Source organism: Phocoena sinus, chromosome X, assembly GCF_008692025.1.
Source record: "Phocoena sinus isolate mPhoSin1 chromosome X, mPhoSin1.pri, whole genome shotgun sequence".
NCBI lineage: Eukaryota > Metazoa > Chordata > Mammalia > Artiodactyla > Phocoenidae > Phocoena > Phocoena sinus.
In genome coordinates, this window is record NC_045784.1 from 43,660,524 (window position 1) to 43,685,561 (window position 25,038).

At 53.8% G+C, this 25,038-nt stretch overlaps 1 protein-coding gene across 1 annotated transcript; it reads right to left on the minus strand.

Moving 5' to 3' along the window:
* Nucleotides 1–335: 335 nt before the first annotated feature.
* On the minus strand, nt 336–23,644 carry CACNA1F (calcium voltage-gated channel subunit alpha1 F). The gene is given in 49 exon segments (XM_032619424.1): nt 336–566; nt 838–1,035; nt 1,436–1,548; nt 1,653–1,780; nt 1,891–1,998; nt 2,283–2,452; nt 2,719–2,853; nt 3,087–3,217; nt 3,397–3,498; nt 3,763–3,865; nt 4,052–4,148; nt 4,454–4,581; nt 4,808–4,967; nt 5,395–5,486; nt 5,743–5,808; nt 6,150–6,278; nt 6,492–6,512; nt 7,332–7,415; nt 7,646–7,756; nt 8,587–8,745; nt 8,842–9,043; nt 9,824–9,843; nt 9,845–9,971; nt 10,956–11,008; nt 11,104–11,211; nt 11,612–11,699; nt 11,781–11,887; nt 12,036–12,095; nt 12,569–12,698; nt 12,892–13,045; nt 13,518–13,569; nt 13,763–13,805; nt 14,752–14,833; nt 14,949–15,069; nt 15,166–15,373; nt 16,349–16,574; nt 17,464–17,624; nt 17,783–17,809; nt 17,973–18,066; nt 18,179–18,271; nt 18,667–18,857; nt 19,466–19,569; nt 19,682–19,878; nt 20,517–20,669; nt 20,771–20,913; nt 21,143–21,282; nt 21,510–21,615; nt 21,984–22,233; nt 23,620–23,644. Coding segments are annotated over 49 exon segments (5,931 nt in total).
* Nucleotides 23,645–25,038: the final 1,394 nt, after the last annotated feature.

Consider the following 25,038-nt stretch of genomic DNA (forward strand, 5'->3'; position numbering starts at 1 on the left):
CTCTCTCCACTTTCCTCCATCTGTCCAGAAACCTCCCTTCCCCCACCACCTCCACTCTGTCTCCAGCTTTTTTTGGCTGCTGCCTCTTCCGCCTCCCCTCCTCCTCCTTCCTTCCCTGACGCTGAATAATCAGGCCCGGCTGTCCTGGTTTCTGGAAATACCCGCGTGTGGGCAGTGGCTCAGGGCTGAAACAGGGGATGGATAGATGAGGACCGCTGGGCAGCCCCAGGCCTCCAGTGCAAAGACACCGAAATCCAGGGGTGTGGTCCATGCCGGTCTCCTTCTGAGGAAGGGAGGGCAGGAGGTTTATTGAGCAGTGGGGGAGGGATGGGAATTCAGAGGGCATGGACGCAGGCCATCTCGTCTCCCAGGTCCTCCTCATCAAAGCGGGAGAGGATGGACTCCTCGTCACTATAAAGTGAGCTGGTCCCCTGTGCCAGCAGGTCACTGGCGGCACTGTCCATCTCGTCCAGTGTCAGGCGACATGCATCTGCAATCTCCCGCTTGGCCAGGGCCACGAAGCGCGGGTCTCGGGCAAACAGGCCCAGGCCCTCGGAGATGAGCACCTGGGGGCACAGATGGGATCAGTGTTGACAGAGGGCACAGCATGGAGTCGAAGCAGTGTGCACAGAGGGGTTGGTGTGGATGAGTGATGAACCCGTGAGGGCACGCAGGGAAGTCAGTGGGGGACGGTGGGGCACACATCTTGCTGAGCAGAAGTCACAGAGCAAAGGGATAGCTACATACACAACACAGAGACTGGGGACCCTCCTCCTCAAGCTCCCACCTTCTCCCCTTCTCTCCCATCCCTCCGGCCCCCTCCCCTTCTGGACTCACAGCCTCCACCAGGCTGTCAGCACTGCCCCTTTTGCCATAGGTGGGGTCTGAGTGGGTTCCAGGCACGTGCAGACAGGTGAAGGTGCGCAGTGGACTGCTGGATTTGCCGAGGTATCCGTCCCCTGCTGCACCCTCCTCCACCAACAACAGTGGGGCATATAGGAGCCGGCCCCGCTGAGGAGGGGTTGCCCAGGAACCCTGGACCAGAATAAACATCAGGAGCATAGTGGTTGATGGGTAGGGCATGAGGATCTAGGAATCACTCCTGTGCCTACCTCTTACCCCCCAAACACAACTGGAGTCAAATTGAATGGGTATACATCAGCCTTGGGTTTATTTCAGAGCATAGAAGGCCTGGGTTTAAATCTCAGCTTTGCCACTTACTAGATGTGAGATCTTGAGTAAGCCTCTCTGGGCCTCAGTTTCCTCATCTGTACACTGGGGCTAGTAACAGTACCCACCTCACAGGCACAGTGAGGACTGTGTGAATTCACACGTGCCCCCTTCTTCAGAAGGGCCTGATATGTAGTGTGTTTGATAAATTCAGCCTAGGCTGCCCCCGACCCCTCCGGACCTCAGCCCCCCTCCCCCACCTCACCTGTGCCCTGCTGGGCCCTGAGTTGCGCCCACGATGATAGGTGCCTGGGATGGGTAAATCTTCACAACTGCCCTGGCGCCGCAGACACTGGATGGTGAAGGAAGGCTTCCGGCCTGGGGGAGTGGGGGGCACCAGGGGCAAAGAGGAATGTCAGTGCCTCCCCAGCCCTCTGCCCTTATGGCCCATGGGGCCCCCCAGGACCCATGTCCACTCTCACCTGCAGGTGTTGGGGGCAGCAGACGGCGGCGTGGTGCTTGGTGGCCATCCACATATCTCTGGGGTCTGTGAGGTGGCAAAAGGATGGGGCGTGGGGGAGTCCCTGCCTGCTCATCTAGGTAGGAGAGCCTGTTTGGGAGGGAGGGCTGGGGTGAGCTCAGGCCTGGGCATGCGCGATGGGGTGCCGTCCCTCTCGCACATGGCTCATGGGCTCATCCTACGTGTCGTGGCCAGAGTGCTGGCTGGGAACTTCCTCTTGTTCATCCTGCTCCTCTTGCCCTTTGGTTGCCTTGGACTGAGAACTTCCTTCTTCTGGAATGGTGAAAATGAGAACCCCGGAGCTTCTCCTGGGGAAAGTGAGGCAAGTTAGGCAGACCAGATACCCCCAGTGTGGCCCTGGGCCCCCGGGCCCCTCTCATTTCATGTCCTACCTTCTACAGAAACACTAGACTTTTTTAGCTGGGAAAATTCACATAACATAAAATTAACCTGTCATCACTTTAAGGAGACACGGGCTTTCTTTTAATAGACGTTTGTCTCACTGGAAAAACCCTCTGCCCCCTGAAGTGCCCCCATAAAGTGGCTAGTCCCTGCCTTCCCTCACAATCCTCCTGCAGACCTTTGGCCATACCTGTGGGCGTGGGACCCAGCCTGGGGCACACTGGACTGTCTGGAGTTGGGAGCACCCCCATCGTCGTCACTGGGCCCAAGGGAAAGCGAATCTGGTGGTTTGTCCCAGGCAGGCAGAGACACAGAAATCACAGAGCTCCGGCGAGATGGGGGCTGGGAGCCCACTGGGGCCTGTGGAAATCACAGGACTGAGCGTTGCATCCAGGTTATAACTAAGTCACTTAGTCAAATAGTGTGTCTCCAATGAGCTCCCCAGGGGCCAAATCTGGCTCTTGCCCTCCAACAGTGGGTGGTAGGTACCAAATAAACATTTGTCTATTGCAGGGGGTCTTCTCTGGGGGACTTCCTCTCAGACGCAGTATGGAAATCACTCAGGGGGTTGAGGGAGTATTTTACAATCAAGAGTTCCTGGGGGATTGAAAGCTTATTGTCCTTACTTTGTACGATTCCGGGTCCTTCTCGTCTTCCTCCTCCTCTCCCTCCTGCCCCTCTTCCTCCTCCTCCTCATCTGTGTCACAGGTGAGGGCCTGCCGCATCTCAGGACCCAAGTCTTGCAGGCTCCTCAGACCAGCCTGTGGGGGGTGGGAAAATAGGGAAGCAGGTAGCTCAGGGTCTAAACTTCCCTGTCCCTGAGCAGGAGTGTGGGGTGGGGGAAGGAGCCCCACAGTCACCCCTGACCTTCTGTGGGTCCTGGGGTCTCAGTTTCCTCATCTGTGACATGGGTTCCATGAGATCAAGAAGGCAGTCAGCCTCAGCCACAGAGCTCCCACATACCCCCACCCAGCTCAGGCCCTGCTCCCAAGACCTGAAGGGCAGAGGAGGTGCTTGGGGGGGCCTCGGCCCCTAGTAGCCCCTTTTCTTTCCTCCGCCGGAATTTGCGGAAATAGTCCTGGATCAGAAATGTGGCGTAGAATTTGCCCACGGTAACTTCCTCCTCTGGAAGCAAGGGAGAGGAGGCAAGGTCACACAGGAGTCCTCTGCTCCCCACACCCCTACATCAAAGCTTGGACTCTCCCCCTGCACCCCTCCCTCTCCAGCCAGTGATGGCTTGGTGGTGGTGAGCAATCGTTGACATTCAGAGGCAGGCTTAAGGAATTGGGGTGGAGCTAGCTCACCGTCAGCTGGGGGGATGACCTCATCTAGCAGCTTCTGCTTCATCCGCTTCCAGATCTTTTTGATGACAATCCGCAGCTCCTGATTGGCTTGCTCCAGGTTCCCTGCATGGGGAGAGGATGTGGGGCATGAGCCAATAGGAAGAGCCTTTCACAGCCACTCCGTCACTGTTGGAGGGCACGTCACAAACTTCTACCGCAGCCAAACACCGCCCCCGTTGGACAGGTGGGAAAACAAGCCTGGAGAAGGCAAAGTCACCTATTTTGAGGCTCAGAGCTAAGAGTGGGGCCCATCTCTCAATTAGTTTGCTCCTTGCACCTTCCCCAGGGACCCTCCCACTCCTGCCCCTCCCCCTCCTCCCCACACACCTTCTGTCTTGATCTTCAGGGATGTCCGAACGAGGGCAAAGAGTGTGGCATTGAATGTCACTGTCCCATCTGAGTTGAGAGGCATGTTCATCGCCACAAGTCTCTGTGCACACCAGGGGCATGGAACCCATTTTGGGCAAATGCCAGGGATGCAGGCATGTGATGCCCAAGGGCAGAAACCTTTGAGGATGCCACCAAACACCCCCTCCCCACCCAAGGCAGGGTCCCTGCCCACCCCTGCCGTGTGGTGACAGTGCTCTCAGAGGCAGTGGTGGGCAGGTGCACAGACCTTGCAGGCCACTCGGTGTGGGCACAGCTTCCCGAATCCCAGGGGTGGCTGGATGCGTCTCAGCAGGGCAACCACATCCAGGTGCTTGATGCGGCCTCTGGGGAAGATGGGGGTAGAAGAGAGGCACTACTGGGTTGGAGATACCCCCTCTGGTCCTTACTCAAGGCCCTACCAGCTCATCACTCCCTCGCCCCACCAACACCCCATAGTCTGCCAGGGAAGAACTGGAGGGCAGTCAGTCGGGGGGGGGGGGCGGGGAAAGGCAGAGGACAGGGGCAGTGGGAACCTTGGGGCATCTACTGCCTGGGTAATGGGAGGCATAGGTCAGAGGTTCCAGAGTTGGAGGACTGTGAGGCAGTGCACTGTCCTCTGGTATCCCAGGTATGGGGTCAGAGGGCATACTTGGCCCCAGGGTCATATTCAGACCAGATCCTCTTGAATTCATCGAGGTGATGGGGGCCCAGGATGGACCAATCTCTGGTTAGATAATCAAAGTTGTCCATGATCACAGCCACAAAGAGATTTATGATCTGTGGGCCAGTGAGTAGGAGAGGTTAGGTGAAGGGCAGAGAAGAGTATGAGGGGTTTGGTGGGAGGCGGAGGTAAGCTTCTATGGTCACTAGGTCATGAGTCCCCGGGTTAATCTTGTCGTCAGGCCAGCCCTTTCACCCGCTCTGAAGATCTGGGCTCCCCACCTCATCCCCATCAGGACCAGCGCCCGGGGCAGTAGTGGTGGTTGTGGGGATTGGTTCTTACCAGGAATGCACAGAGCATGAAGAAGCTGATAAAATAGGCTATGGCAAAATTGCTACCACAGCTAAACTCCTCACCAGGGCTGAAGTCAGACTCAGGGTCACACCGGCTCCCAGGAAGGCTGGCAAGCATTATCTCCTGCCATGCCTCACCAGTAGCACACCTGGGGGTCACACAGTGGTGCCATCTTGGGGGGAGGCTATGAAGTCATGACAAGGGCCACTGTGGGGGCCAGAGGGGTGAGGATATGACCTATTTCTTACCAGGGGCTACATCTGGTAAAAACAGCATTTCAATATTTTAAAAGCTGGTGTGGCCATGTTGATGACAACCATGTTTGCATTTTACAGAGGGGGTGCTGAGGCCTATGAAAGGTACACGTCTTGCAGCCAGAAGAAGGATGGCTGAGGCTAGAATATTCTAAAAGATTCTTTAGAACACAGCCAGAAAAGGTCTCAGGCAATATGGAGCCCCATGCTGCCCTGTTACTTCCATAGCTCAGGCAGTCTGGGGCCCAGAGAGAATGTGTGGGTACCCAAAAGCATGCTGGAGATCAAAGCAGCAGGGGAGAAGGGGTGTGTGTGTGTCACCTGAACAAAAGCAGCACAGCCTGTGGAAAGGTCTGGAAGTTGTTGTTTCGGTTGATCTGTGTGCCATCCTGAAGAGCCACCTTGCCGAAAATCTGTGGGCATACAGGGGCTGTGTCAGAGGGGTGACTCCGTGCCCCTACAGGTTCCCATCCATTTCACAACACCTAATACCCAAAGGATCCTTATAACCCTGACAAGCAGGCACTGCTGATCCCATTTCACAGATGTATGGACTGACTCAGGGTGGTGCAGCTTGTCTGTCTTTCTACCCCCACTTTGGGCTCATTCCTATCTAACCCCCCTCAGCAGAGGAGTGCCTGAGGGATGCTCCCCAGGGTTCTCACTTGCCTGCATCCCAATAACTGCGTAAATGAAGAATATCATCGCGATGAGAAGAGCCACATAGGGCAAGGCCTATGGGGGTGGAGAGGAGGATAGATACTCAGGTCCAGGCAGAGAACTGTTAAGCCCCAGCATGCCCTCAAGCCGGGGCCTGCTGAGAGATGTGGTCCATCCCCAAAGTGCCCATGACTGCCAGGGTCTCCCAGATATGGACACAGTATTAAATACAATAGAGTAAGGTCAGTGAGGCCAAGACGTGTTGGGAATTGAGAGCCCACAAAAGAGAGAAAACTGGAAATGGTAAGCTGCACATGGGTATGGCAGGCTGGAAGGTGTAGTTCTGGGGGCGGTAAAAGGACAAGCTGAGGGTGTGAAGTGGGGATGAAGGGTGAACAAAGGAGTGGGGGAGTTACCTGGAAGGACTTGATGAATGTCCAGAGTAATGTGCGAATCCCTTCACCCTTACTGAGAAGCTTGACCAGCCGCATGACTCGGAAGAGGCGAAAGAAAGTGATCGAAATGCGGGAACTGTCCTCAGAGCTCTGGGGTTGGGCGTGTGGTGGGTATGCTCAGTCCACATTTGCCCCAGCCACCTCCCTGTCTCATGCTTTGGCCCTCCCAGCCTCCAAATCCCTCAGAACCCAGGCCCCAGGGTGGTCAGGGAGCATTTCTAAGGACTTTTGGGAAGAAAGGAAAGGAGGGCTGGTGAAGAGAGAGGCAGAGAGTCCCTGTTGTGAGGTGGTGGGGGGGGCTACCTCGCCAAGATGGCCACCATTCTGCACGGAGATATTGCCAAAACAGAGGTGATGGAGGAGATGATGAGATCACAGGGCCAATGAACAGGAGAGAAATGATGGAGGAGATACGGGGGATAATGGATGGTAGAGTTATTATCCAAGGGATGATAAGGAAGGTTATTGGTAATGGATCAGGATGGTTGAAGGAAAAGTTGGTAATGAGGGTGAAAGGTAGAGGAGAGGGCACAGGAGATGGTGGAGGAGAGATATTGGAGCCAATGGAGGAAATGACGAAGCCGGTGGTTTCACGGAGATGAGAGAACCGATGGAGGATCCAATGGAGAAGCCAGTGATGGAGATATGGACCCAGCAGCATTGTCAATGGAGGACCATGTAGTACCCAGTGAAAGAGATGATGGAGCCAACCGTGCAGTCAGTGGTGATGACAGAACCGTGAAAGACCCAGTGTCAGAGATGATGGTGTCGGTGGAGGAAATGGAGCCAATGAAGGAACCAGAGGAGATGATGGAGTCAAAGCAGGAGTTGGTGGAGATGATGGGACCAATGGAGGGGGATGTAGAGGCAATGAAGAAAATAATAGAAATAACAGGAGAGTCATTTTAGGAGATGCTGGAGCCAGAGGATAGCTTGCAAATGAACGAGCGGGAGCTGGTAGAAGGGGGCTTCGGCTGAACCCAATAGGAACTCAAGAGATAGAGCTAGAGGGAGGAGCTCTGAGTCTCCAGGAGTGGGGTGGATGTGAGTGGGAACCACCTCCCCATGTGAACGAAAGCCCTGGGGTTGAGGTGAGGGAAGGTTGGTAGGGGGTGAGTGGGTTAGTGGAGAGCCAGTCCTCACGTTGACTTCAGTGACGGCAATGTCCACTACGCTGCCCACCACAATAAGAGCATCAAACGTGTTCCAGGCATCGGTAAAGTAATGCTGTAGACAGGAGGAAAGCAGTGCCCTGTCTTCTCAGAGCTAGCATGCTAGGGTATGGGGCTAGTAGTGGTTGGGGGCATTGGGGAGGCAGGGTGTAGGCTGGATCACATGATAAGGCTGCATCTAGATCCCTCTTCCTCCCTAGTCTCATGACTCCCTGGCTGCTGCCCCCCCTGAGAGCTATGCAGTGAGTTCCACCCTAAGGAATGGGTCTAGGCCTTGGGGGGTACCTTGGGTTTGAAGGCGATGATTTTGAGCACCATCTCAACAGTGAAGAGGCCAGTAAAGACCATGTTGAGGATGTCCATAGCATAGTTGAAGGGAGCAGTCTGCTCATAGTGCTGGGGAGAAAATCAGATGTGGGGACATAGCCTGAGGCAGGGATTCCCCCCCCACACACCCCAACCAAATATTCTCTGTCTTGGACTGAGGTAAGTCTGGGGATGTGGTAGCACTATGGGTTGGCCAAACCTCTCACACTGTCCGCCTCCCATTATGGATATTGCAAAGCCCAGCCCTTGATTTCCTAGCTTTCCTTGCAGCTAGTTCTGACTAATGAGACAGAAACATAAGCTTGCTGCTGCTCGGGCAGCTTCTGTGAAAAATATTTTTGATTTCCAATGAAAGGGTCAAGTGAGGAGAGTCCCTTGGTGCAAGCTTCCTTCCTTTTTCCTTCTTTGAGTGTGGTTTTGATGTCTGGAACTGTGGCAGCCAACTTGTGACCATGAAGCAACGATCAAGAGAATGAAAGCCAGCTTACTAAGAATAGTGGAGCAGAAAGACAGAGCCTGGGTCCTTGATGAGCAATGAGCAAACAGCCTACCTCTGCACTGCTTGCTATGTGAGGTAACTATCATAATTCATTGACTCCAAGGATACACATCTTTTCACAGTTTAGAATCTCTGAAATTGGGTGCATTTTCACAGTCAATGACAACTTACATTTGCCATCTGCCATTTTTTCCACATTCTCACATCTCTGAAATCGGGATACAACTTACGATTATCGGCCTTTGATTTGAATATATGTGGCACATATCTTTAAAGCTTAAGTCTCTGTCAGTTGGGGGTTTTGTTACTTGCAGCCTAAAGCATTCCTGACAGTTCTCAAGGATTTGTGCAGACAGAATAGGGTCAGGTGTCTGGCGGGATCAGGGTGGGGAGCTCAGACCTGCATGGCTAGAGCAACCGTGTTGAGCAGGATGAGCAGGAACATGAGATACTCGAAGGCAGCAGAGTTCACAGTGGCCCACACCCGATACTGATTCGGGTTCTTGGGGATATAGCGGCGGAGTGGCTGGGCCTTGAGGGCATACTCCACACACTGGCGCTGCATATAGGTGCAAGGCATGAGTGAGCAGTGGGGTCCCGAGGCAAGGAGCTGGGGTGGGGGTGGGGGGTTGGTGGATCAGGGGTCGGAGGTCACCTGGTTCTTGTCCAGCTCACAGTCTTGGTACTCCTGCTCGCCCTGGGCACGGAAGGTGATGATGACGAAGCCCACAAAAATGTTCATCATGAAGAATGCAATGATGATGATGTAGACAATGAAGAACACTGAGATCTCCACGTGGTAATTATAGATGGGGCCCTTGTTCTCTGCGTTTGCATCGATGGCCTTATATAGCAGCCTGGGGAGCCAGTGGGGGCAAGTAGAGGGATATCCCGGACACCTCAGACCTGTCCCCAGACACCTTAGGCACCCCAGAATATCCCCAAAGATCCCCAAATTCCCTGACCTAACTATCTGAGACCTACACACCCGGCCCTCAAAGACTCCCAAAGCCCAGCCCTCCAGAGATCTAGAGATCCCCATCCAACCTTCCTGAGATCCCCATGCAGGCCCTCCAAGACCCCCAAATCCCTTAATTTCCCACAGACTCCCAGTTCTCCTCCAGCCATCTGAGGGATCCCCATGCAGATCCCCAGAACTCCCCAACAAGCCCCCAAAGGTCTCTAAGTCCCCTGTCCTATCAACTTGAATTCCTTGCTCCATCGCCCCCACACCTAGTACTCCCAAAGACTTGTGCAGCTATCTGGAAACCCCTGAAATCTCCAGCTCCATCTCCTCCAAGGACCTCCACCCAGTCCCCCCAGACCTCTACCTGGTACCCCCACTAACCTACGATCCCACGCAGTCCTCTCTAGACTTCCACCTAGTGCCTCAGAGACCTCCAACCCAATTCTTGGAGGCCCCCTCACCCAGGTCCCCTAAGCACCCCCGGCCAACTTCTGGGAGATCCCAACCTGGTCATCTGATACACCCACCAGTCCCCAGAAAACCCTATCCACTCTCCAGAGACCTTCTTCACATCCCAAGTTACCCTTCCACCCATCCCAGGATATCCAAGCCAATCCCCTAAAGACTCTTGCCCAGTCACCCTGCCCATCCCTGGGGCCCTGCCCCTCACGCAGGCCAGCCTTCGAAGGTGGGAGACAGTGAACAGGGCCATCATGGCTGAAAGGACATTGTCAAAGTTGAAATCACTGTTGACCCAGAGCCGCTCCCGGACCAGGGGCCTTGACACATCTCCATCGGGGTAGACCAGGAAGGAGCCCCTGTGGATGTTGCAGACATGCTGGGTGGGTGAGGAGGGGTAGGGAGCTGTGGAATGGGGACTGGTGTCTCCAGTACGGAGGCAGCAGGGCATAGTGGTGGAGCTGGATAGCCTGGGTTCCAATCCTGCCCTTCCATTTACTGGCTGGGTGACCTTGGGCGTTTAACCTGTGTGCTTCAGTTTTCCCCATTTATGACATAAGGATAATGACAAAACGTATTTCCTGGCTTGTTACAAGGATTAATTTTGTTAATCAATGAGAACAGTGTCTGGCACATTGTTGGGGCCGTATACGTTAGCTGGCATCAACATTATTATCACCATCATTGCCATCCAGGAAAAAGCAATACAAATAACAGCCAACATTTATCAGCACTAAGTACATGCCAGGCACTGTGCTAGGCTTTACATGTACTAACTTTACATTGTAGTACACTCTCTGTGTAGTAACTCATTTGCTCCTCACAACAACCTTGTGAAATCCACACTCTTTTTATCCCCATTTTTCAGTTGAGGAAAATGGGACTCATCAAGGTTAAGGAATGTAACCAAGTCTCATGAGACGAATTTGAACCAAGAATGGTTCAGCGAACCATTTCAGCAAACTATTACCCTCTGTAGGAGTCTCAAGACGGAAGCTGGGGACTTGGTGGTGGGGGTCGGGTGTTTGGGGATGGTTGGGATTCTGGAGTGGAATGTAGGTAACTCTGGGGAATGTGGAGAAGGGTTTGGGGCGGTTATTGGGGGGGCCTCTTAAGGACTGGTGATGTCTGAGGGCTTCTGCCATTCTTGGGAAAATTCTCGGGATGTATCTTGGGGTCTTGAGGAATTCTGGGGTCTTGAGGGCCTTGACAAAATCTGGGGGGTCTCTGCAGTTCTTTGGAGGAAGATCTAGGGGTCTTAGAGGCCTGGGTGAGATCTAGGGGCCTCTTTGGACTTTGGGAGGGTCCTGGGCTCCACGGAGGGCAGGGTTTCAGGCACTCACTTGCATTCTTGGGGTGTGTGTTTGGCCTCATCAGTGCAACTGTAGAATTTCCCCTGCAGAGAGGATACTTGTCAAGCAGATTCACCCTTCATCCCCCGGCCCCGTGCCTTGATTCATGCCTGGGCCTCCCTCCAGTGTTTCCTCCCACCTTGAAGAGCTGCACGCCGATGCAGGCGAACATGAATTGCAGGAGCGTGGTCACAATCATGATATTCCCGATGGTCCGGATGGCCACGAACACACACTGCACCACGTGCTGCAGACACCCACGAATATGGCTCACGGACACCGCAGGCCACGGTGGCCACAGGGCAAGGACTCTGGGCATGGATGGAGCTCAGGGACTTGGGTCAGGAACATGTGGTCTTGGGTGAAGGATGTGTGGGTACCAACGGGAAATGCGTTTGCCAGACAGGGATATGTGGCCACATGTCAGGAACTTGGATCACAGAAACGTGGCCTTTGGTAAGGAATGGATGGTCACTTGTAAGGAACATGGATGAGGCCACATGGCCAGTGGCCAGGGCCATGTGGTTACACATTGTGGCCAGGCTATGTGGTGATGCATCACTGCAAATGGTCAGTCGGATCAGTGATCCTGGCCCCAGGGGCGGGGCAGGGTCTGGGTCCCATGGATTTGGGTGGGATGGGATTACCTTGAGTCCTTTGGCCCTGTTGATGGCTCGGAGGGGCCGTAGTACTCGGAGTACTCGAAGAATCTTCACCACCGAGATGGCACTGGAGCTGAGGAGGGGGCAGTCCTCAGGCCATGGCCCAGGCCTGGCCTTGGCTCTTGGAGGAATGGGGTAGGCAGCTGTCACTCACTGGATGCCAAAGGAGATGAGGGACACGCTGACCACCAGCAGATCCAACAGATTGAACCAGCTACGGCAGAAGGAGCCACGGTGCAGGAAAGCCCCGAACACTGTCATCTGGGGAGTAGGGGGACATCAGGATAGTTAGACCCCAGATCCGGGGAAGAGAGGGGAGTTGGGGATGGAAACAGGAGAGGTGGGCTGCAGGGGTGGGTGGGGAGTAGGTTGGGGTAACTGGGGGTATGATGGGGGGTCCATTAGTCACCTTTAGTAAAATCTCCACAGTGAAAATGGAGGTGAAGGCATAATCGAAGTACCCCAGAATCTGGGGGGCAAGAAAGAGGGGGAGCCACCGAGTCATGGCTGAGGGGGATCCTAGCTGTGTGTACCTCTCAGTAAGCTTTGCTGTCCCTCCCTCCCTCTCTCCTCCCCTCCCTCTCTCTCTCTCTCCCATCATCATCATCATCATCAAGGACTTTTCTACAAGGCAAAAGCCTTGGCCACCAGAAAGATAAGGGTTCAGATTTGGGTTCCTCTGCCTCTACTCAGCTACATGGGCGCCCTTGGTCTGCTCAACCTCTGAGCACAGCTTCCTCCTCTGCCAAACACTGATCACCTCCCTGGTGCTTCCCCAAGTGTGCTGCACTCATAATAAAGGCTGGCACTGCTGCAGCTGCCATTATTGCTCCTCTCTCTCTGCCCAACTAGGGGTCTTCTCCTTGCCTCCACCCTGGCCCCAGCTTGTGCCCAGTAGGACACCCTTGGGAGTGTCCCCTGAGTCCCCAGCCCAAGGCTCACATGGTTGCGGAAGGAGTGGGCTCGGATGGGGTCCTCAGCTGCCAGGGACACACTGCTGAGGATGATGAACACCAGGATAAGATTGGTGAAGACGTGATGGTGGATGAGGGTGTGGCAGGCCTTCCTCAGCCTGGGGAGTGGGGAATGGTCCATGGTCAGAACACAGGACCGCAGAGTTGATTGGGGGAGCCCGAGAGATACAGCATGGGCCCTGTTGCATAAGGCCGTGCACGACCCCCGCCCCCCGAGCCTTGGCTGCTCCCCGGTCCTCCCCCTGCCCCAGCCCCTCCTGCCCCAACTCCCTGTACACTCGCAGCACTCACGGGTTGGTTTGGCTGAGGCAGAAGAAGGCACTGCCCTCAGGGATGGGTACCACCTTCTCCTTGGGTACAACTTCCTGCAGGAGTTCCACATGCCCTGCACCCCCTTCCTCCTCCTCCTCTTCCTCCTCCTCCTCCTCCTCCTCTTCCTCCATGCCTGGCAGCACAAGAAGATCAAAGGAGAGAGAATTAGTTGAGAAAATGTATGTAAAGCACCTAGAACAGTGCTTGTCATGTGGTCAATTCTCATCTCCCTGCTAGAATGTCAGCTCCTCAGAGAAGGGATTTCAGACTGTTTTGTTCACTGTTGTGTCCTCAGCACTTAGAACAGTGCATGGGACACAGGAGGGGCTCAGTAAATGTGTGTTGAACGCACATTACCATCTTCAGTCATATACATACTATTTTATAATAAAGGCTCTGAGAAGTTCTGCAGTAAAACAAAATGTCTGTTTCTCTTCTCTAATCTCAGCGTCTCAAATGTTCCTGGCTACACACCAAGCCCATTATTTTTAAGATGATGTTGGAGAAGGCTGCTCTCCAGAGAGGAGGGTCTCAGGGGTCACAAGCTCCGCCTGGGTGCCGTCCCCAAGGTCCCATACCTCTTCCACCTGGTCTTGCCCACTTGCCTGCTCCTTCATTTTTTGCACCTTCCTCTTCCTCATTCTCCCTGCCAGGCACCTGGGGACAGGAAGATGGGGGTCATCGATGATGGGGTAGACATCGATGATGGGGGGATGGATACAGGGGAGGCATGGGAGGGACACAATAAAGAAGGAATGAATAGGCAGAGGATGCGGGATAAAGACACACACGCATAGACAGATAATGGTGGTAGTGGGAGGTGTAGACAGTGCCCGGGCCTCTAACTCACCAGTGCTCCATTCTCCTGTGGAGTTTCCTCAGTGTTCTTCTCCCTGTGCGAGGAAATTGGGGAGGAGGCCAAGGGAGGGGGTCATTGCAATCAGAACAGACCTTTCTCAGGTCCCATACAACCTCCCTGCTTCCTCCCTCATCCCCTTAGTCTATTCTCACAGCAGCAGGAGGGATGCTGTTAAATTCTACATCTGATACATTCCTCCTCCTCTGCTCACACCCCTCCCATGGCTCCCCACCACTCAGAGCAAAACCCAAAGTTCTCACCATGGCCCAGAATGCCCTTCATCTGGCTTTTCTATTCCCCCCATTTGAGCTCACCTCCTACCACTCTCCTTGTTCCCAGACCAGGTATCGAACCCGGGGCCCCGGGTGAAAGCAGTGAAAGAGCAGAGTCCTAACCAGTAGACTGCCAGGGAATTCCCCCCATGGTGTTTTTTGAATGTGCTAAGAATATTATCATCTCGAGACCTTTGCACTTGCTGTCCCCTTGCCTTGAACACTCTTTCCCCAGATATTTGCATGGCTCACTCCCCCACTTCATTCAGGCCTCTCTTTAGCTGTCACCTTCTCATAGAGGCCTTCCTTGATTACCCTAACCAAAATAGCAATCTTCATTTCTCTCTATTCTCTTACCCTGCTTTCTTTTTCTACATTACATACTATTAACATATATTTAAGTAAATTATATTATTATATATCAATTTGCTTGTTTTGCTTGCCTTCCCCAACTAGAATGTCAGCTCCATGAAAGGAAGGACTCTGTCTTCTTTGACCCCTGCTGTCTCTTTAGCATCTAGAACAGGGCCTGGCAAAAAGTAGGTGCTCAATAAATGCATGTTCAGTGAATGAGGACTGGAAGGTTGGATCTGCAGATGGGGATTGCCAGAGTGACCAAGGCATCTCTGGTGGTGTGGGATGTGTGTGGGAGGGCCCCAGTCAGGGATCCTAGGGAGAGACCATCTTGGAGGCAGAGCCAGACCTCACCTGCCCTTGTCCTTGTCAGTGCCTGCATCTCCACTGGCCAGGTTGTCCACAGCAATGGCAAGAAACACGTTCAACAGGATGTCTGGGGTGAGCTCAGGCTACAAGGATGGAGAAGCAGCCTGCCTATGGAGCGCCCATGTCCCCATTATCCTTCCCCAGCCCTGCCGCGATCCAGCCTCTCAAGGCTCTGAGGATACAGTTGCCGCAGATGAAGAGGATGATGAAGTACACGCATACCAGCATCCCTGGGAAGAAGGGGCCGCCATAGGCCATGATACCATCATACATGACCACATTCCAGTCCTCACCTGTCAGGATCTGGGGGTGGGAGGTCACTGTGAAACTCTTGGGACCCTTTCCCCAACCTTGGGTCCCCCCGCCTTGCCCACCCATCCCATAATCTCCAGGCCTCACCTGAAAGACAGTGAGGAGGGCCTGGGGGAAGGTGTCAAAGGTGCTTCGCTTGGTGTGTGTCTGGTCAAAGTTGAACTTGCCCCCAAACAGCTGCATGCCAAGCAGGGAGAAGATGATGATAAAGAGGAAGAGGAGAAGCAGCAAGGATGCAATGGATTTCATTGAATTGAGCAGGGACGCCACTAAATTGCTCAGAGATGCCCAGTGCCTGCAGTAGAGATGGAGGGGGAAGGGTTGACATGTCCAGTGGTGAGTCAGGAGCCGGGGCAGGGCTCCAGCTTGGGATGCACTGGGGCGGACTGGGTTAAGATGAGCTTCTGCGTCATTGTTGGAAGTGATTTTGGAGTTGGGGTGAGGTGAGAATAAGAAGTAAGGGGAGGGTTGTATTCGGGGTTGGTGTTGGCATTAGGGGAGATGAGGTTAGTGTGGAGGGTATATGGACGTTGGTGAAGCTAAAATTGGGTTTCAGGTTGGGCCTGGGGTTAGGGATTGTAGCTGGGGATGGGGTTGGGGAATATTTGGAGCTGTAGAGCTGTAGAGTCGGGGATAAGTCTGTGGCTGAGGGTTGGGATAGAGGAGAGGATGGATGGGGATGAGATTGGGGCTGGGACTGGGGATGGGTTTGTGTTTGGAGATAGGCTGATGGTTATGAGTTTGGGATGTGGGGGTTGTGGCTAGTGATGGGGATGAGGCTGGGAGCTAGGAATGAGGCTGGAGGTGGGCTTGGGCTTGGGCTTGGGTTATGGGGCTGTAAATGAGCTTGTGGATGATGAGTGGTTGGTGGTTGGGGTTAGAGATGGTGTTATGGTTGGGGGTGGGGGATGGGGTTTGGGTCGGGGATGAGTATGGAGTCGAGTTTGGAGATGGGGTTGGGAATAATGTTCTAGCTGAAGTTGAGGCTGAGGAAGGGGATGGAAATGGAGTAGACACCCTCCCCAGCGGACTTTAATCTCCAGGAAGGCAGGAACTTTTGCCTGCTTTGATTCCTGGTGTTTCCCTAGGGCCTGGAAGGGCACCTTGTATGCAGTAGGCACTCAATGGATATTTGATAAATGAATGGTGATGAGGATATAGTCATCATTGGAGCTGGGGTGGTGGCTGTTGGGGCTGTGTTTGGGGCCCCCGTCCTCTCCCCCGACACACACACACACACACACACACACACACACACACACACACACACCTGGTGACCTTAAAAATCCTGAGGAGACGCACACAGCGGAGCACCGAGATGCCCAGGGGCTGCATGGCGCCCACCTCCACCAGGGTGGTCTCCAGGATGCCCCCACAGACCACGAAGCAGTCAAAGCGGTTGAAGAAGGAGGAGACGTAGACAGAGGGCCCCAGACCATACAACTTGAGAAGCATCTCCACCGTGAACAGACAGAGCAACACTTTGTTGGCATACTCTGTGGGGAGAGGGGCAGGGGTGACTGGGTTAGTCAGTTTTTTGTGGTGAAATGTGGGGAGGTAGGGGCCATGGGGCGATCTGGGGTAGCTGGTATCCGTCCAGGCACAGGCCGGTGGTGTGGTTAGGACTAGGGATCAGATGAGTTTGTAGGTCACAGTGGGCAAGGTTTTGAGGGGCTTGGAGCTGGGGCGAGGGGCAGAGCTGGGGTGTGGGCTTTGGTCAGTCTCTATGAATACAGAAAAACTCCAACTCAAGGGTAGAGTTAGAATCTGGTGTTTAGTTGGGACTGGGGCTGGTTTGAGGGTTGGGATTAGAAGTGTACTCAGTATTCAGGTTGGGGGCTGAGATTAAGATGAATAATAGTAAGAGCTAACACTTGTAAAGTGTTAGCTTTATGTGGGCCAGGCAATGTTCTAAGCATTTTCCACTTTAACTCATTTAATCCTCCCCGCCACCCCCTGAAGTGGATACTAATACTATTCCCATTTTGTAGATGGGGAAATTGAGGCACAGAGGGCTTAACTTGTCCAGACAGTGTGGTGTTAAGAGCCTGGACTTTGGAGCCAGGCTGCCTGGGTTTGTCACTCACTAGCTGAGTCCTGGGATTAGTCACTTACTGCACCGTAGTACTTAATTCACCTAAAGTTGCAGTGAAGAGAAATTGAGTGAGTACAGGTAAAGTGCTGAGAACAGACCTTGACACACACAGCAAGTGCTATACAAGCATAAGCTACAAGGTAGGATGGAACAGGCTAAAGTTTCTGCATTTACTTAGGTAGGAGGGCAGTATCTGGGGGTGTGGGGCACCCGAGAGATCCTGGATTGGAGCTTCTGGGGTGGAAGGAATTGGGGGCTGGGGGAGAGGGCTGGCAGGCTGGGGGGTGCACCCTGGATCTGGGTGAGCCAGATGGGTTGCCCGTGGTGCTCCGAGGCGATGGTCAGCGTGTTGAGGAAGACGAGCAGCAGCACGGCCCAGTAGCAGGCATTGGACTTCACAGCCCGCCGGCAGCGCGCCCGAAGGCCCCGGTTGGCTCGGCGGAGGCAGCGGCTGTGGGGATCGGGAACCCACCGGCTGAGATCACCTACCTAAGCCTGCCCTGGGGGGCTCAGGTGGGGGAGCCCGGCGGTCATGAGGGGCTTGGAGGGCTTGGAGGTGGGGCTCACAAAGTCATGGGGTCCAGCAGTCACACAAATTTTCCGACTCACCAGACACTGGTTCTCATTATCTTGTTTCTGGAAAAGAGGGGGATGGGAGGCAGGCATCGTCAGGGGCTGAGCGGCAGTCAGCAGCGAGGGTCAGGGGCTGAGGTCAAGGTTGGAGGCTAAAGTAAGGATTGGGGTCAGGGTCTGTTCTGGGTTCTGGCTGGGTCAGGGGTCAAGGGCTGGGGGCCCTCACAGGCAGCGTGTACAGCTGGCCAGAGCCCCCTCTTCCTCTTCCTCATCGCCTGGGGTCTCTGCCATCGAACCGGTGTCACTGGCTGGGAGGCTGGCTGTGGGCAGGGTGAAAGAAGAGGTCGGCACATGAAGATCCCAGGGTTCTGCCTTTGGCTTTCTCCTCTGCCTACCCATCCCTCCCCCTTGTCAACCTTGCTGGACCCCCACCGTGGCTGCTGGTGGAGTGTGTGGAGTGGGTGGAGTGACTGAACCAGTGCAGACGTCCTCGTCTCCTATTGGTCAGCTCTGCCAGTTGCGGCCCTGTGGGGAGATGGAGGACAGTGATGGAGCATGGCCTGGGGTGGGGTTAGGGCCGCGCGCGCACGCGCGCGCGTGTGTGTGTGGGGGTGTTATTTGGAGTCTTTGTTCTGGGTGCAGTCTGGGAAGGGTATCTGAGTCTGGCTTCTGTGTCCTAACCGGAGGCTGGGCCTAGAGGTTTTTTTTTTTGGCCGCGCAGCATGGCATGTGGGATCTTAGTTCCCCGACAAGGGATCGAACCCGTGCTCCCTGCAGTGGAAGCGCAGAGTCTTAACCACTGGACCTCCAGGGAAGACCCAGGGGCCTAGAGTTGCTGCGGGCTGGGGCTGGATCTCAGGAGGGCAGCCCACATCTGAGGATGCGTGGAGCAGGGAATGGGCCAGGTTGGGATTGCCTACGGTGGCTGGCCTGGCCCTCTTGAGCCACAGAACCAAAGTTGCCATCAGCTGAGGGGTCCTCCATGTCCAGCTCTTCCGCCTGTGTGATCCAGTCCAGGTAGCCCCGCAGGTCCTCCTCCAGCTGCTGCCTCTCTCGAAGCTTCTGGAAGTCCCCTCGCGCTTTTGCCTTCTCCCTCTCCTTGGAGAACTCTCTGAGGGAGGAGAATAGAGGGTTAGGTGGGGGAACAACCCTGGCCTCCTTACCGTCACCTCCCAGTCACACTGACCTCCTTGCTGTTCTTTGAATATGCTAAGCACATTTTAGCTTTGGAGCCTTTGCACTGGCTGTTCCCTTTGCTTGGAACACTCTTTCCTCAGATACCCACATGGCTCAATCTCTTTCACACTTTTACTCAGATAACACCATCTCAAGGAGGCCTGTCCTGATTGTCCTTATTTGTAATTACAAGATCTCGGCATTCCTATCTTAACTCTTCCTTTCTTTCCATAGCACATATTCCATATAAGACACTACACATATGTGTGTGTATGTATGTACACACACACATTTATTGTGTATGTTGCTATTGTCTGTCTCTCCCCACCAGAATGTAATATCCAGGAAGGCAGAGATTTTTGTCTCGTGTTCCATTCCTGAAACAGTGCCTCACACACAGTAGATGCTCAATGTTGATTGAATGAATGAAGGGGTATTTTAAATGGGTTTTGAAGGATGCCTAGCAGTTTGCCAGGAACAAAGTAAAGGGACAGGGGCTGAGGGGCAGGAAGGAAGGCCTGGGTAGGTGTCTAGGTTCCTCACCCACTCAGGACACCAAGTACAAGGTTGAGGACGAAGAAGGATCCAAAGATGACAAGACTCACGAAATACACCCAGGGCAGCTCATACCCCATGGCATCCTGCATCTACGGAGAGAGAAGGGGCATGCATCCCTCAGGGTAGGTGGACACACCCGCCCGAGCTCGGTGAGGAAAGGCAGGTGCAGCTTCTGCACTGTGTGCCCGCCGTCCACCTCACCCAGTAGAGCACGTCAGTCCAGCCTTCCATGGTGATGCACTGGAAGACTGTCAGCATGGCGAAGAAGAAATTGTCGAAGTTGGTGATGCCTCCGTTGGGACCTGCCCAGCGTCCGCGGCACTCGGTCTGGTTCAGCGTACAAGCACGCCCCGATCCCGATGACGCACAGGGCGATGGGTCTTCCTCCGCCTCTACGTCTGTGGGAAGACTGGAGCTCTGGAACCCGAAGCACGCCCACCCACAGTCGTTGCCACCTTGGACGCCCGCCTACCTGGGAAGCTCGCCTCAGGGTTCTAGATTTTTCTAAATCAAAGACAACCCTTAGCCTCTGACTGTGTTGGGTCAGAAGTCTGAACCCCTGGGAAGCTGTGAAGCCCAACCACAGGGATCTGAGGAGTGGGACTGTAAACCTTGGGGCAGAATCTTGTGAATAACAGTGAGGCGTGAGCCTAGGAGCAGTCTTGTGAATATGGGAGGCTCTCTTGAAAGAAGGGTGGGGCCAAGACGGGTTTGGGTGTGGATGAAAAAGGCCTGACTATTTGGGACCGGTTCTGGAGAGTCGACTCTTCGGTGTGGGATAGGGCCTTAACCTGTGGGTGGAAACTTGTGATAGGGCGGAGCAATTAGCTAGGGGGGCGGTTGTAGTCTGGAATTGAGGGCGGAGTCTTGAATATGGGGGGGGCGGGGTAAGACTTGTTTATCTGAGGGCGGAGCCTGAACTTGGGGGCGAAGTGTTGTGAGTTTGAGTGTGTCCCCATGAGAACAGGGTGGGGCTTAGGAGCCAATGGAGGGGGCGTATCCTGTCCCGGGGGTGGGGTGGGGTGGGCTTGCTGACCAGATCCCAGGAAGTAGCACGTTTTGTGCATGCGTCCGAGGAACAGCTCGAGTCCGATGATGGCGTAAATGATGATGACAAAGAGCACAAGAAGTGCGATATGCAGCAGCGGCACCAGCGCCTTCATGATGGAATTGAGCACTATGTGCAGGCCTGTGGGGAGCGAGGGGTGGGCAACGTAGGGGCGGGGTCAGCTCAGCCCCCCTCCCGCTCTCCCCTCCTCTACCTCCAAGCCCGGGGGACGAGCCACTCACTCGGGACCCCGGACACCAGCCTCAGTGGCCTCAGCACCCGAAACGCCCGCAACGCCTTCACATCGAAGCCCCCCGGCTTCCCTCCGGTATGCGGGGCGTCCCCCGGGCGTCCGGGCCCCTGCTCGAGCAGCACGCTGAACAGCCTGATGGGGGAGCACAGGATAAGGAGGCGGGGGTCAGGAGTTCGGACCCCCCCTTCCCCCCTCCCTTCTCCTCGGAAAAGTACAAGTCCCAGTAACTGGAAATGCATATTCCTGATTCTGGCTGCCGAATGGAGGCAGTCTGAAGCAGTCGCTTCCCCGAGCCCCGAATTTAGCGGGCCTGCGGTGGGAAGTTGAGCTAGGGTTGGGGGTATCCCTTGCAGAGGCGCACCCGACCACGACGATGATGAAGTCGAGCAGGTTCCAGCCATTGCGGATGTAGGCGCTGGGGTGGAGCACCAGCCCGTAGGCCACGATCTTGAGCACGGTCTCCACAGTGAAAATCACCAAGAATACATACTCCACCTGCTCCTGGGGGCGGAGCCGGGGGTAGGGGGCGGGAGATCGGGAAGTTATTTGGGAGTGGGGTTTGTTTGACGGGGGTAGGGGAAGAGGAGCGTAGCGGGGACCGAGAGTGGGGCTGGGCAGGAGAGGGTCATCTGGGTCAGAGAGGGGCGGGGCCTGGTTGGAAGGCTTGAGGTGTGGCTCTACTGGGGCTGTATCTAGCTGGAGGCGGGGTGGGGCGGGGCTAGCCTCACCAGGTTGTGGTTGGCAGTGTTGGAGTCATCCTCTGGGAAGGGGATGTAGACCCCAAGGGCCACGCAGTTGGCAAAGATGGTCAGCAGGATGAGGATGTCGAAGGGCCTCAGGTGGACACAGTTAAGGACCCAGGCAGAGTGGTCTCAGAGCCCCACATTCCCTTGGGGCCCTCCCCACCCAATGCTGACCCTAAGGTGACCAGCTCTGACATTCCCAGCCCCTGCCCTGACCAAGGCCTTGACTCTGACCCCCCTGGAAACCTTAGCCATCCTCAACTCTCGCTGAGATTTAGTCTTTGACTCTTGATCCCCCTGGTGACCTTCACCTTTCTCAACTCCCCCCTTGAATCCAGTTCTTAATCCTTGATCCCTGGTGACCTCAGCCCTCTTCCATTCCAGCCCTGGCTTAATCCTTGACTCTTGGTACCTGGGTGACCTTCACCCCTGAGCCCTGCCCCTGGCCTTCCAGGATGCTTCCATTCCACGATGCTGATGCAGGACCGCCGCAGGGGGTTTGCCAGGGTGAGGCAGAAGAGTGCCCGGGGTGAGCGCTGGGCACTGGCCACTGCCACTGTCTTGTGCTTACTGTGCTGAGTCCTTCGCTTAGGGGTCCCCAGGCTGGATGCCCCGCCGATTTCACCACCTGATGCTGGGGGCCCAGGGCACAGCCCCCATTCGGGCCCAGGGCCTGTCCCGTTGGCTGGACTGGGCTCTGGGGTGGTGTCTGTGTGGAGAGACCAAGTGGGGGGGGGGACAGGGTATTGGGGCAATCATGGCTGCCTCCTACATGATCCTATCCCTCTGTCTGAGGGAAGGAGAGAAGAGCATGTAAAATTAGGGACAGTTGAGGGTACCTGAGTTAAAGATTGGGGGATAAGAGTTGGGATTGGAGTTGATTGATTGACGATAGAGTGAGGGCTTATAGGGGAGTGAGGGTGAGATTATGTTTCTAATTGAAGTAGGGTTTGGTGTTAGATTTGGGGGTTAGAGCTTGAATTGGCATGGGGTAGGATTAAGTTTATAGCTGGAAGCAAGTTTAGGATTAAATTTGAGTGGTAGAGTTTGGGTTGGGTTTAAATACCGGTGGGAGTAAAGTGTTCTTGAGATATGATTTAGGGTTAGGACTGGATATTTGAATGAGTTGGAATTTGAATTAGGATCAAGGTTAGGGTTTAACTTGAGTTTGGGTGGGATCTGAGTTTTGCACTGGGGTTTTCAGCTAAAGCCATTCCCAAGTCCCATGGCCTTGTTTCAGTCTCCAAGGGGCAGTGGGTTGGCCTGGTTAAGATACCCAGCTTTGGAGGAAACAAGCTATCTGAGTTTAAATCCTGACTCTACCACTTGGTAGCTGTGTGTGGCCTTGAGCAAATTATGTAACCTCTCTGAGCCTCAATTTCCTTATCTGTATAATGAGATGACAGTAAGAGTACCTACAATATAGGGTTGCTGTGAGGATTAAATGAGTTCAGCATTCAGAAGAGCATCTGGCACATAGTATTAACCCCATTTTGCAGGTGGAGAAATTGATGCAAAAAGAGAGGTTAAGTGATTTGATGAAGTAGCTGAATTGGGAGCCAAATCCAGGCAGTCTCTGACTCTAAGCCTTCACAACTTACTACCACCATCAAGTGTGTATTCTCTCTCTCTCTCTCTCTCTCTCTCTCTGGTACTTAAAAATGGGTCTGCACTCTTTCTGGAAAGTCAGAGACCCACTCACTAACAGTGCTTATATCCAGGGGTTGGGGTTGAGTTTCGGTAACTTTAGAGCTCATGGTAAGGTCTGTATCCATGTTGGGGTTTGGATTATAACGGGGATTTGCCCTCTGGTTGGTAAAGTTTGTGTTAGGATTAAGCTTGGGGCTGGCACTGGAGTTGAAGTTGGGGTGGGCGCTAGGATAGAGATCAGGGCCAGGATTCGGTTGGGTTTCAGTTGGGATCTAAGGCTGTGTTTGGGGCTGGCTGGGATGGGAACAGGATGATGTGATTCTGGTCCCCTAAAGGCTCTCCACGGGTGGGGTCCTGGTGGGCAGTGGGTGGGTCAGAGGGGCTGAGGATGGAGCAGAGCCCAGGCTTGCTCCAAGGGTCTGCAGGGGTGGAAGCCTGCTCTCACCTTTCCCGCCTTCAGATGCCGCCATCCTCCTTTCCAGGTTGAAGAGCCATCTGCACACAGCTCCCGTCTCTTCCCCCAGCTTTGGAGGGATTAAGGTCACAGGGCGGGGCCATAACAGGGTCGGATGGGAAGGCGAGGAGGGATGAAGATGGGACACTTGTGGGCCAGAGTCTGGCAACAGAAAAGGCACTGATTTTTAAAAAAATATTTTTACAAAATATATACTAGCACCAGAGTCAGAAACTAAAATAAGAAAAATGATAATTGTTTCCCAACAGTATCTGAAATTCGAAGTATGTAGGAATAGACCTAACATAACATATGTGCAAGATCTCCATGGAAAAAAATTATCAAATATTTTCAAGTGATTAAAGGGGACCCAAATAAATGGAGAGATACATTAAATTTACTAACTGAAATAGTCAAATTGTGAAGATGTCAGTTCTTCCCAGAGTGATCCAGAGATTCAATGCCGTCCCAAACACAAATCTCAGAAGGGACTTCCCTGGTGGTGCAGTGGTTAAGAATCCGCCCGCCAATGCGGGGGACACAAGCCCTGGTCCGGGAAGAGTCCACATGCCGCGGAGCAACTAAGCTCGTGTGCCACAACTACTGAGCCTGCGCTCTAGAGCCCGCGAGCCACAGCTACTGAAGCCCGCGCGCCTAGAGCCCGTGTTCCGCAACAAGAGAAGTCACTGCAGTGAGAAGCCCGCGCACCGCAACAAAGAGTAGCCCCCGCTTGCTGCAACAAAGACCACGCGCAACAACAAAGACCCAACACAGCCAAAAATAAATAAATTAATTTTTAAAAATCTCAAGAGATTTTTCCTTGAAATTTGACAAACTGATTCTAAAATGTATATTGATATACAAAAGACCTAGAAAAGCCAAAATCCTTTGAAAAATAACAAGATGGGAGGACTTGCTATATCAGGTATCAAAGCTTGTTATAAAGCAAGAGAAATTACGAACAGCATAGAGTTCAGAAACTGAGTCCCACATATAGGTACACGTGATTTATGACAAACGTGGCACTACTGAGCAGTGGAGACAGGGTGGTCTTTTTCATGAATGGTGGTTATATGGATGTTTACTATGTAATTATTCTCTGGAGTGTGTGTGTGTGTATATATATATATATATATAAAACATTAAAATAAAGCATTTATTGAATGCATGAATACTAGTGACTGTAACTTACATAGTGGTTTTTGTTTGTTTTTGTTTTTTACTGTATTATGTATCAGGCACACATTTCAACGCTGCTTTACGTGAGTTAATTCTGTTTAATCCTAGGAAGCAGGTACATTAACAGTTCTATTTTACAGATGAGGAAACTAAGACACAGGGAAGCTATGTAACCTGCCCACGGTTGCACATTTAGCAAGTTGCAGAGCTGAGACTCAAACCTAGTCGCTT